Genomic DNA, 13,678 nt, shown 5'->3' on the forward strand with positions numbered 1-13,678 from the left:
CGCTGCCTGTAGTTACTCTCCATGTGTATTTTGAGGTTTGCCTTGACACAAAAATAAGATACTGAAGTAAGAGGAGGCGTCTTCTTACAGCATCTATTCAGACTGTGGATGTTGCTTCTAAGTAGAAAGTTTCTAGGGTTGCTCTAATGCTGGTTTATTTTTTCAAAACACAGTTAGGTTTGGTTGGGCAGGCTCAAAGAGATCCAACAAGCATCTTTTCATTAGGAGATATCCAAGGTACGGAACAGTGCAATGTATGAAATACATGCATTAAGACCACCAATGATGTTTTTCTCAAACATTTTGAGTGTCATGCCAAGTAAGTCTTACCTTGTGTCATTTCAAATCGGTGGATTTTAAACCATGATTACTTTGTGCCTCTTGCCCCCCAAATTATTTGTGACAGATATTCCGCACTGTAAAATAATGAAACTCTTAGGGTGTTCTCTTCAGCTAAATGAAAAGTGTAACATAGAGTAATATCATGCCAATTAGAAGGGAAAAATCAATGTAGATATCTGAAATATGTTTTTGCTCGGAATCAGCCGCTCAGTGAAAAATTGAGCATTCCACAGTTTCTAATGAATACAGATAGACAGGTATAGAGAAAAAAAATTATGAGTGGACTTATACATCTGTGGCTGTTTTTTATAAATATTCTTGGAGAGACAGCAGATACATGAGAGGAAAAAATCCTCTTCATCTGCATGTTTTTCTATTATGCAACGCACTGCTCAGAATGCAAGCTGATAATTCCAGAGATAACTCAAAAGAAGTGTAGTGTTTACATTAAAAATAAAGGAAAAAGAAGTAAAAGTGAGAAAAGTTCTTCTTAGTTTCATCTGACGAGATCTATGTTTCAGCCCAGGCTGCTCCAGCATTGCGAGTAAAAGTTCTGAGTCTCTTGTGTCTTAGCAAGCCTACTTTAGCTTGGGTTCTCCATCTCATGTTCGGCTGTAGGACACCTAGAGGCTTAGTCAATGGTTTGAAATAAGCCAAAGGCAGTTAGTGGCATGAAGTAAGCCAAAGGCTTGTTGGTGGTTGGGCTCCATGGGTAAGATCAGCTTTTATAAGCTTCTGTGCTGGCCATGGCCAACTATGGGCCGTTTGTGTCAGAGCTGCAATTGCACTGGGTACGGTGGTGGAGACCCAGCACTGCAGGCACCTCATTGCTGTGTGTGGACTTCTGATGGTGCATACTGTATTACCGGCATGTGACGTGTTGTACAGAACCATGGGACAATCAGAAGCCCTTGAGTTGGGCTGCGGCCAGTTCTTCTAGCACGCCATGCGATGCCACAGGTAGACCACCACAAATAGATGGTTTGTCTGCCAAAGTTGGTGGCTGCATGGCTGGCCAGGTGAAGTTGGCTCTTGTGTAGAGAATGCGGGACTGGGTGAAGAAGAAGAAATGCTCACAGAATTAAGTAATTACTTTATTTATAGCGTAATGTGCACACATGGTTGTTGATGATGAGGCTACCAGTGACATAAATAAACTCAAGCAAAAGATGTAAGCGAGCGGATATACATGAAGGCTTCTTTGGGCAGTGCCACGAATTTGGACATCAACCAAGAGAATTATTTATGTCCCTTGTGATTTCAATGAAGAGCACAAAGGAGATAATTAGACCAGGATGCTTCGCATTGCTCTTTCCATCTTGCACACATTCATGCCCACCAAATGTGAAATGTTCGCCTTTTCCCCTCAAACGTGATGGTTGTTGAACTTATTTTTAGTGTCATTTGATAAGCCTCCCTGCTCGCAGAGAGACATCCCACTGACCCAGCCACTGGTCATTGTCTATACCAGTTCCCATCAAAGCAGGCGCGCTTTGTCAGGTTTCGACTCGAATATCCATTTTGCATCTGAAGTACAGTATCGAAAGTGACTGGATCATTTGAGCCTTTTTCTTCAGCTGCTCCCTCCTTCCTCCCCCACAGTGTTTCCGCTCACGCTAACATAATTTGGCATCATCGACGTGACACGACACTGGTTTTTCTAAAAAATTATAATACATACATTGTCGATGTTTTATGATGGCCGGCGCTCCCGTAAATTTAATTTCTAAATTGATGGAAGGAGGTCTTTTTCCATTGCTGAATCTGAACCAATGCTCGGTGCCCCCTTGAAAACCGAGTAATGCACATACAGTAATAGGTCATTCAATGTCAAAAAGCATAAAAAAGATGAGCAAAATCTTCACAGGCTGCTGCTTGCTGTTGCCTTTAATTATATTAATTAAACTTTGAAATTCTCATGCAAAGAGAGTTGCTGGCTTGTGACGCTGAAGAGCCCTTGGAGATTCGGGGGGGAAAAAAACCCTGAGATACCAGCTTAGTGGCTACTGCTTTTTTCATCTAAAAAAAAAATAATACATAAGCCTACTACTGCTAGGTATGTTTATAGATGATGATGTTTTATGCGCTACTGAACTTTGAATGCAGGAAGGGGGAAAAAACCACCAGCCACAGTGTCAAGGTCTTGAAGCATCAGTCCCTCAAACTCTGCTCAAGATCTCTGGTTACAGGCTGTCTTCCTGTGCAATAACGCTCTATTAATTTTCTTCCTGTCCCGGGTGCATAATGAAAGAAAGGTGTCTTCAAAAACTAAAGGGCAAAGTCTTGCTCGCTACCAATACCTTGAGGCATCCTGTCTACATTTTGTCATGCGTGTGCACTTTTCAGTGTTAGAATGACAAGATTTCCAGTCAGAAGGTTCCCGTAAGGCACAATGCGATGGGAGACTCGGAAGGATTTTGTGATCTGACATCGCTGTAAGGCAGTGAACTCTTGCGTTTGCTGAGCCTGGTGGGAAGCTTTATCCTCCGCCCATGGCAAACAGTCTCTATTTACATAACACGTGCCATCTTTGCATCTGAGAAACTCTGCATCTCCCCTAAAAGCACATTATGTCCTGAGAATTCGCAGTCCTTAAAAAAGTAATGAAAATAGAAAAACATTATTATCTTTGGTTGTCTGTGCTCTCCCTTTTATGTTCTATAAAGCAGAGGCATAGGAGTCAATGCTTCTTGTCACTGTTGCAAGTCATGGAGTAGGAATGTACGGTGGTGGAACGTGAGAGCTTGGTGCAGCGATGCTGGATCCTGGTAGGGTGAACGCAGAAACCTTTTGAGTTTGGGCTGAAGGTGCTCCAAGGAACATGGGGAAGTGCTCAGTTCTCTCTGCTTGGTTGGAAGGTGGCAATGTGGCTGTATTTCCTCCTTGTATCCTCTTCTCCTCCTCTACTGAGACTGAACTCGGGTGAAGTTAATACATCGGCCCTGAGGGGGGAAAAGAGAGAAGCTTTTATTGGTTGATGAAGTAATGAATGCAACCAAGACTTTCAAACATTGAATATTGCATGCTAAAAGAAGCCTGTAATTTAAATTCAGATGTTTGTGAAAATAACATACCCACGGCAAACATTTTAAGAATTAATGGAAATTACCCAGAGTAAGGAACTACATTTGACTTACAAATTTAGGATGGTAGGGAAGCAGTGATGACACTGAAGACACACTTTGAACACTCTTGAGTTCTTCTATGAGGGTAATATACAAATGTGAAATTCTCACTAACTGCTGGGAGCAAACTCAAACTTATCTAAGCACTCAGTAAAGGGAGATCACAGCAAAGGCAGATGCTCTACAGAGCCAAATCCTTCTGCACCATAGTGCAGATCAACGTGACTGTTAGCAGAGATACTGCTGATTTGAAATTGTATTTTATTAGCAAAAACCCAGCCCTGGATCTACAAACTGTGTTCTGATGCACTTAGAATTGCTGTGCTCTAAAAGCAAAAGTGGTTTCTTGTGGTGTTGCACCTTAGTAAGTGCCCTTTTCCCACAAGCGGGTTCAGAATTTTGACAGCTTTTGGTATAGCCAAATGAGAGACAAATCCACCAGTAAAAATATTAAGCTCTTTTTATTGACTTGGGACAAGCACTGAAAAAGACCCACTTTTCAGAGCTTGGGTAAAGGTGAAAGCTCCACGATGATCATCAGATTTTGAAGTTAAGTGTTGCCCTCAACAGAATAGCTCCTGAACAGCTCTTCTGTGCACAGCAACAATACATTTCCTTCTGCAGTGGCACAGAACAACTGACATCGACTGAGCCTTCTCTGGGCAGAGCAAGCCATTCTCCAAGGCATCACATGGAGGTGTTAAGTGCTGTTTGAAAACGTACAGTAAGGTCTGTGAACACCTATGGAATGTTTTGTCCCAAGGTTCATAGTTAATTGCAAAGTCTCTGGGTGGGCTCAAACACGGGAGATAATGCCATAAACAAACAAAATAAGGCCTGAATTTCCTATTACTTTCATTTTCTTATTTTGAGCTAGTGGTTTTACCAGTAACCATGGACAGCAATGACACAGAGTGGTGGTTGGTTGCTCTCATAGGCACCCGCCCTTGACTAGCATGAAAGGGGCAATGTTTCCCAGATGAGCTCCAGGACTGAAATGCACAGTGCATCAAGGGATCTTTTTTCCTAATGCTCTTCTAATGATTCTACTTCCTGTCAACTCTATAATAAATAGAGAACTGGTGGATAGCTGGATTGGGTCATGATTCTGGCTGCTATCAGCTGGATTACAGATGCAGAAGAGATGCAAAGAGACAAAGCAGGAGCACTGAGAGATTCACTTAAAGGCAAAGTATGAAGGCATGGCACATCTTCATGTACCTTTTTTTTTTTTTTTTTTTTAATTAATCAAAATGAATTCTGTGTATAGAATAGGCAGAAGAAGTGTATTTTTGGAGCACACAATCCAAAAATGCTTTGCAGCTCTAGCAGTTCTGACAACAAAGTTAACATGAAATGCATACTCACAGCAAGGACTTTACTTCCAAGATGATGCTGTATCGCAAAAGCGAAACATGCCAAATGATCTGTAGAGAGCAGGTAATAGAGGAGCTGCAGTATTTCTCCAGCGGTGTAAATGGACACTGCAGTTTACCCATTCTGCTTTCATTTGTAACTTTCAATTTTTTGTAATTTTCAAGGCCTGGGTGCATGCACTGATTCATTGTGGTGTGTTAAGAGGCCATGTGGGTTTTTAGCACCTTAAAATGCTATTAATGAACTACGCATGATTAAAGGGGCAAACTAACCCCTTAATTCTAGGGACCATGTCCTGTGACTACAAGAAGGATTCACAGTTGAAGAATCACTTATAGAAAAATGGGGAGAACTTGCAACTTGCAGTCTTGTGATACTGTCTTGCTGTAAATACACGTTCTGTGCCAGGCTACAGCCAGGGAAGGAAGTTTTTGGAAGAAACTTCTGTTGTGTTGCATTGCTTTTTTTTTCCTACCTGGGATAGAATCATCTGAAGTATGTGGTTTACAATCAGATTGTTAGTGCTGGTGGGAGTGGCTGCACTAGCAGCTTTGTTTCCCTGCTCTTATGTAGGAGAACTGAAGGATGAGAGGTTTCCAGAAAAAAAAGGGCCTGTGTACTGTACACATTTTTCTGCATGCAATGTGATGCTCACAACAGACAGCTGAAATCAGGATGTTGGGAAAAACACTAGAAGCACTAATTAATGAGAAGGTCAGGACCACCGTAGTGTCACTAACAGAACAGCAAATATTGCAGGCTGGCATAGGAGAGAGCAGCTTTTGCATTTAGGTAATGGGATGTGACAAGGTGCGTGGATTCACCATACCTGCACATGAAATGCATTAGGAAGTAGCGTTCAAACCAGTGTAAAGGGCTTTGAGCTCTCATCGTGCTGGCAATTTAACACAATCACCATATATTGCTTTGATGTTATTATTTATCAGGAAAAATAGAGAAATGTCTACCAACAAGCCTCTCTCTTGCTCTCCCTTTCTTGCTATAACTCAGCTAATATTCTGTGGTGCCCCAGAGCTGATTTATTACCTTCAGTTCTGCTAAGGATTTGTCACTCCAAGCCAATATGAATTGCAGGTTTTCATCAGCTGTGGATCTGAGTGTATGTGATGTAACCAGCGTCACTGTCTGTGCAAGTTGGTTTTGGGAAAAAGATCCGTAGTTGTGTGTTTCTCTAAACAAATTCAGAACTTCCAATGCAGCAGTATCTATCTCAGCTTTAAGTAAAAGAATATTGCATTTCTATTCTGATCAATCTGAACTTCATGAACAGGATGATTTACTCCACTAGAAGTGCTGTTTAAACCCATCTGTCCAGTACTGTCCTTCACAATTAAAACACACTTGTGCTATGTAACTGATGCAACCTGTGAATGACCATCCCAGCAGCATTACCATGATCAGCCAGTTTGGTGACCTAATGTCACACTCACGTTCCTGTATTCCATTAAACAATCAATACAAGCCATTTGAATTCACATATATCATGCCTTGTAAATCACTGGATCATAAACCTTAACAATACCAACATGTCGTCAGTATAAAATTGAACTAATTTAGTACTTTAGGGCTAGAGTAATTAAAAAATGAGTTACGCAAGCATTCTGTGATCTACATGTGGAATCCGAGAGTTGTCTCAGAGGAAAAGCCCCTACCTACGACCTGCTTGAAGATGCACTGCAGGTACTATGGGAGTAGAATATGGCAGGTTTTTTTGTTTGTTTGTCTTTGTTTTCTAAGGGAGAAAGATCTACAGCTACAGTTTTATCTAAGAAGGAATATTTTTATGTTACAGTGAAGTCATCTATTACATGGTTGATTATCTTACTGAATTTAACTTGCTGGGCAACCAAGATAAAGTTCTTTCAGGATACACAATTTCAAAGGAAGAGGAGGCTCCTCTTGCAGTTAGACTGTAGGATAGTTCCTCATGTGCAAAAGCAAAGCAAAAAGTCCAAGAGATGTTTGCAGGAAGGCCCTGTTCCTCCTGCACTGTGACCTTCTGTGCAGCTCTTCTGGAGCAGCACACTCAGCACTTGGAGGAGGATGCCTCTTGGACTGCACTGTGCTCTGAGCCTGGAACTCATCTGTTGATGTTGGCTAAATAGGTATGAGAAGCACTTTAATTTGTATGTGTGAATGCAGGAGCAAACATGTGTTGCATTCCAACCATCCGTAACCTAATACTGGGCTCTCCGCTGGAGGAAGTGGGGGAACTCTGCAGGCTCCTTGGAGCTGTGCCCACATCCTGCACTGCCAGGGCTGGCCTTCTGAATTCACAACATTGCACGGATATTCACAGCTGAGCTCCTGTGTAATCAAGGGAGTCAGAGAGGTTCTGTCCCTCTCCTGCATTCTTTCAAACTAAGCTACAGACTTACCCCTTGCAAGATGTACACACATAAAACTTTATGTTCAAGTCGAACATATAAAAAAGACTATTGGGTTTAGGGTTTTTTTTTGGTTTGATTGTGTGGCTTTTTTTTTTGTTTTTTTTTTCCTCCTGTTTGGGGTGGAAAGGCACCTTGGGGTAGTCCTGGGGGGCAGCTGGATGGCAGCTCCTTAGCTGCCCGATGGGCTGGGCGACGTTTCTTGCTTTGAGTTATGTCAGAGCATAATTTTGTCTATTATTAAGTACCATCTGGAGTGCAAAGAGCTTTTTGAGAAGCATCTTTTTTAGTATATGACATAAATGCAGAGGAGATACAAATGCACAGATATGGATATATGGGCTTTTTTCTTTGTATCTCAAACATGTGTTGTGTTTGCCAAAACAGTAACAACCATCTTCAAAGTACTACCTCTAAGGCTGAAATTCAGGAAGAAACTCTCCTCTCTTTTCCAGTGTAATAGGGTTTTTGCACGGCTCAAGACATATCAATCATTGCTTTCTGAACCACCAGGACTCACTGTGTGGAAGTGACTTTTCCAAAAGGAGTAATGATTTTATAGGCAGATAACAAATGCTTCAAGTTTTCTGCTTTGTTCTCCTTTGTGTAATTGCTAACAAGGATGTAATTAAAGGAAGTCAGGATCACTACCAGTGCTAACTGCTCTGTGCTGTAACAGGTCTTAGTGAGACGTGGTCTCCTTAGAGACTGTGGGTCCTTCGTCAGACATCCTCCAAGTGCTACCAGCTGACAGACTGATGTCACCTGAGAGCTGGAAGCAGTTTAACATGAAAACTTGAAGGGAAGGAATATCCTCAACTCAGAGCAGAACAGGAAATCCTTTACTAGCCGGTGGAATAGCTGGCTGCTCTGGTGATCATATATCTTGAAAGGCTGCCTTTATCATATCAGCCCTCAAAGCACTTAACGATGTCTTTAATCCAGAATAGTTGTACTGCCCTCTGTAACAGGTGAGTTCTTAAAAGACTGGCTCATTTTGCTCATGGAGGATTAAGATCCTCAAGCTCCCGTCAGTGACATATTGGCAGAGGCTGTGTGCTTCTCCCCAGGGCTGCAGCCTCCAAAAAGGGAACATACCCTTTGGAGATTTGTCTTTTCTATGTCACACATAAGCAATGTGCTCTCCAGCACAGTTATTCAATTCCTGCATAGCTGTGAGAGAGGAGAGGGGTTTGGAATAACGGCATTTCTCAGACAAGTATTTAGTGATGTCATTGTTGTTGGCCCTGTCCTTACAGCTTTACCAGAGCATCCTTCTCCTCTGTGCTTAGTGCCTCCCTGTAAGCTCACTCCATTGCTCCCCCAAAGCTGTCATCTCACGACAGCTCAGACTGCTGAGACTGCTGATGCCATGGGGATCATCAGATGAGAATCTGCTGTACTTGATTCATTTCCCCCTTCGACTTGCTTTCCCTGCAGCTTGAAGTTGAGAGTACAAGGTCCTTTCCCATAGCCCTTCCAATAAAGGACTGGACTACATACACCATTTCTGCTTTGCTGCAATAGAAGCGAACGGGCAATTCCCTGCTTTCCAAATCTCTTTGGAATCACTAAAGCAGCATTAACTGCAGCTCGTGTCACCTTGCCCCCATCTCCTGGGCATTAACATTCTACTGGCATTAACATCCGTGTGCTCCTTTACTAGCTCCCCGCTTGGGATGTATTTCACTGCTATAACTGTTATAATATTACTCTCACCTCATAAATATCCGTTGACAAGCTGGAGCACACAACTGAAGTTAAGTTTATATAGATCTCTTTTTTAAACATGCCTGATTGATATGTTTATTTTGCAGAGGGCTGCTGGCCCCCCCTGTCCTGAGCAGCCTGAAGGAGCAGTCAGAGGCACACACGGACCTCTCTTTCTTTCTGCCCCGGCCATCAGGTCAACCCCCATCACAAAACTGTGAAGCTCAGAACATTATTAGAATTAGCTATATGTTCTGTTGCCAAAACCTTCTTAGTTCTTAGTGCTAAAACCTCGTTTCTGCAGATGTGTACTGCTACCAGCATGTTTATTTTATATATTTGCCTTCTAGAAGGCAAAACCACTTTACATCATTATCTTCCCATCCTTGCACGTGTTGCATGACTACCACGTCTCAGTGGCCACACACTCCCTTAGTGCCATCCTAATGTGGAGCCACACTGTGTGTGCAGGAGTCCCATGGGCAGCCATAAGCTGCACTGTGTGGTGGATATTGAGCACCTGAGGGAAGATGGCTTGTGGTGCTGTACATTGTGAGAAGTGTCATTTTTCACAGAATAAATCGGCAACTAATCTCTTCAAGGAGCTGGCATTATTACAACACAAAATGTTATCAGTGATACAGACATTAGGAGCATTTCTAGGGCTGCCCACGTTGGCTTTCTCCCCAAAATTCCTTAATTGACTGCTGGATTGCCACTGACCCAGGTGAGGTAAGCTCTGATCTCCAACAGTGACACTGGACGCACTCAAAAATTCACCTCAAAGAGCAGCAATAAAACCGAACAACTACAGATGAATGGTGCTACATATTTTTGCCCTAAGGAGGAATTTTTTTTCACTGTCGTATTTCTTCTCATAACTTGAGATAAGTGGAATGTCATATAACTTTTTTATTATTCTCATATCTATGTATTTGAGCCTCCTTAGAATGTGTGCATGAACCTCCCTATCTCTCCAAGCAGTCTGGCAGTCATGCAGGTCAGTTTTCAGAAATCACATACCTGAATTGCAACAACAGTCATTTCAGGATGACAGCTGGCAGCATCTGACTGCTTTGACGGGGAATTTGCCAGCACAATTATGGACAACTCAGAAGCTGAGGTTGACTTAGTGCCCACCTCTTGTCCCTCAGACCTGCTTTAGGTGAGGGAGAGGAAAATGAAAGCAAAATAAGGTGCAGGAAAAGAGGACAACGTTAATGTTTTTTAGAAGGTAGTCCCCTTTTTTTCTGCACCAAATACTCTGTGAGCAAAACTGTCAGTAACACATTCAAAATAGGTATTTTAAAGATGCTGCTGAAATATATACAGTGCACAGTGAATGGCTGGGTGTAGAAGCTGTTGTGACAGAAAAATATTTCTTGCTGAAAAATACACAGCTCACATGTAGTCATTTACCTCAAACTGTTACCTTAATATGAATATTAATTTGTGGAGAGTATCTTAAACTCATCTACTTGTTACAGTTGACATGGTCCTGAATGAGCAGTTCAGTAGAGTTGCTACTACCTGGTCTCTTGGTTTGTTTTTGCAAATGCCTGTGACATCAGCATGTTTTGCTAAACTCCATGTTGGCACGGGTTGCTCTTTGGAGCAAACCTTCAGATGTCCAGAGAAAGTTGTACAGGTACAAAACGCTGATGTTTTAATCTATCAGGGCTCAGTATCCACTTCGTGCACACTTTGCTCAGATGTATCACACATGCTTGGTGCAGTGGGGAATCGGGGGTATTATCTGTTGTATTTTTAGTATGCTGGCGGCTTTGGGAAAATGCTATTATGAACAGCTTTTCACCTCACTAATAACGCTTATTTTGTAACTGGACATATGGACATTTCCTCACAGTTGCTACAGTGACTAAAATCTTTGAAGTATATGTTTACCAGTGGTGTAACCTTGTGGAAACCAGGACCAAGAGGATTTTGTAGAAGAGATTCAAGTGCAGTCTTTGAATGCTATTTTCCCACCTTTGACATTTCAAGTAAAACTTGGGCAGTGAAACCCTTAAAGCTCAATCAATGTGGAGCTCCTGGTACCAAGGTTGAACACAAAGAGCACGTGCATCATGCAGCCACAGATTCACATCGCGCAGAGCTGTGCTCCAGGGGTTGTTCAAAATCATAGAACCATAGATTTGTTTCAGTTGGAAGGGATCCTTAAGGGCCCTCTCATCCAACTGTCCTGCAATGAATAGGGATACCTACAATTACATCAGAGTGCTAAGAGCCTGTCCAGCCTGACCATCCATCAGTACCCCCAGGTTCTATTTGGTAGGGCTGTGCTCTATCAGCTTGTATTGATAGGTGAGGGTTGCCACAACCCAAGTGCAAGACCTTGCACTTGGCTTTGTGGAACCTCATGAGATTTGCCTGGGCCCACTGCTCAAGCCTGTCTATGTCTGTGCCCTGCTTGTGTCTCTTAGTGCAGTCGCCCCATACTTGGAGGGTAGGGGGACAGCTCTCAGCCTGACCAGAGGCATGCAGGCAGTCAGAGAAGTTAAAGGAAAGAAGTACTCAGCGTGAGCATTTGCTGGCTTATCCTGACAGGTTTTAGTAATGAAGAAGGGAGGGATTTATCTTCCCTTATTGCCAAGCTTTCTGTGACTGCTTTATTCAGCAGTTCTCCAAATAGTCCACTGCCTTGAAAAAGAGTGGTTGTGACAAGCTGCTTCTCCTGCGAGTTGGCCTTCCAGGTCTGGGAGAAGAGAGGACGACGAGCTGCTGAGCTGGCTGTGGGGGCCTTAGGGGAGAATAAAACTGTATGCATTTGTAGCATCTGCTTCAAAAGGAGGTTGTGGCAAATATTTTATTCAGCAGAGCTGGAGGTCTCCTGTCTCTAGAGGGCAGGAGTTTGTTGTTTTCTTCTGTCGAGGCAAGCATTGCTTATGCAAAAGGAAAGGATGTGGAAATGGCCTGCAGAGTCACCGTCTGATGTGCAGTAAGGCCCTGGCTCTCTCCACCTGACCCTTGGCAGGAAGCCTCCCTTGCCTGTAGCACTTCTGCCTCTGTGAAAATGCACCATGGCCTGGCAAGGTTTGACCCCGCTTCCCTGAAGGACGTGTTATTGTTTTCCCATTGCAGCGCCTGCCAATGGAGGGCTCTGCTCCTTCAGATCTAATTACGCAGGCTGAACTTGTTCTCACTGCCAGAGGGAAAGTGATCCCTGTCCTGGCGGGCAGCCCAGTGCACACCTACCCAGTGCCGACACTCACCCACTTGGGCCAGCACAGTTCTCATCGTGCCCAGAGCCACTTGCTGAGCTGTCGCTGGGACAGTTCTCTCTCCTGTTCTCACTGGGAAGCGCTTTTCCTCTTTGAACTCTGAAATATCCTGGGATGAATCCTCATCAGGAGTATTACTGGGGGCCCTTGTTAATGTTATAGGGGGACTGCAGCCAATCTGACAGCAGACCTGAACAGTAGCGCCAAATGGCCCTTGGCATCACAAAGTGTCCCTCAAGTGTTCCACATCTTTTTATAGGAAGGAAAGAAAGAGAGCTATATGCTACTATAATACATAAAATTTCAAGCCTTGTAAAATCAGAAGTGCCCAGTTTTAAGGCCACTAAAACAAACAAATATCAAAACCTGGCATTTGTTGGGTCTTTTTCATCAAAAAAGGCAAAGAATATCAGAAATTTACACTTCACAGAGATGGTATCTCTAACACAAAAGTCAAACATCTCCATTATTCTTCCTTCTTCCCCTGTGTGCTACTACTCCAAGTGGGAAGAATGCAATTTATCTTTCTCTGTCATTGGTGACAGATAAACCATAACTGTCATAAGAAACATTCTCTTCCACCACCTTCCCTCCACGGTCATGACCGCAACTCAGTAAAGTCCCTTTCAAGCCTCTCCTAAAATCTCCTTCCTTTATGATCTTTCCCAGTCTTTATTTATTTAACCCAACCTTTTCTGAAGAGTTAGCACCATCTTCAAACAGTTCACATAAGTAAGAAGCAGGTGCCCTAAAACTGCAATGTATGGAAGTCCTCCAGGGTTCACATTCTCAGTTCAAACGCAGCAATAGTATGATATTCATATCACAGCTAACAGCCTGGCTCCTTTGATTTTACAGTATAAAATCATCATAATTACTTGCATATGATAATTACTTGTAAAGAGAGAAGTCACCCCAATTACAGAGCAGGATGAACATTTAGGACGGTATGTAATTTCTTTTTTCTTTTTAATAATCACCACACAATTACCGTGGAGGGAAATTCCACTTGAGAAATTCTTTGAAAAATGTGAATCTGTTGGAAGTCGTAGGTAGGGCTTAGGTGGATTCTCTTTTCGAGGAGACTGGACATCCCCCAGCACAGCCAGAGGGTGCAGCTGTTGGCTGTGACTGCCCGGCTAGAGATGGCTCTGTGGGTGGGGAAGCAAAGCCAAGTAAAGCCACAGCAGGAACCTCATGAATGCTGCACACACACTGCGTGTAACAGCCCTCTAGATGCCACTGTGATCCAGCTGTCACTTCACCAACCAAAGCCTTTACAGTGCTGATAGCTGGATCCTTTGCCGCGATAACGAATGCAGCACAAATGACATTGACCACTGGGCCCAGTAAGGAATGTGAACGCCAAGCTGTTTCAACCCCTCAGTCCATGTCAGCTTCCCTGGTACAATGAGCGCATGTCAATGAGTCAGCTCTCCTTCCTTCCCACAGACAAAACCCCACAGCACATCGT

The 13,678-nt window shown here is 43.1% G+C and overlaps 1 protein-coding gene across 1 annotated transcript in view; it reads right to left on the reverse strand.

Annotated features, from left to right (window-relative positions):
• Positions 1 to 1,423: 1,423 nt before the first annotated feature.
• The window catches only part of ANTXR2 (ANTXR cell adhesion molecule 2), a 100,283-nt gene continuing 88,028 nt past the window's right edge, over positions 1,424 to 13,678 (reverse strand). Inside the window, exon 17 of the mRNA XM_042871168.1 lies at positions 1,424 to 3,284. Within this exon, the coding sequence (XP_042727102.1) occupies positions 3,246 to 3,284 (39 nt within the window). The 3' untranslated portion in view covers positions 1,424 to 3,245. The remainder of the gene's footprint in view (positions 3,285 to 13,678) is intronic.

Source organism: Lagopus leucura, unplaced genomic scaffold, assembly GCF_019238085.1.
Source record: "Lagopus leucura isolate 7727_CA_CO unplaced genomic scaffold, USGS_WTPT01 Super-Scaffold_100004, whole genome shotgun sequence".
In the NCBI taxonomy this organism is placed as follows: domain Eukaryota; kingdom Metazoa; phylum Chordata; class Aves; order Galliformes; family Phasianidae; genus Lagopus; species Lagopus leucura.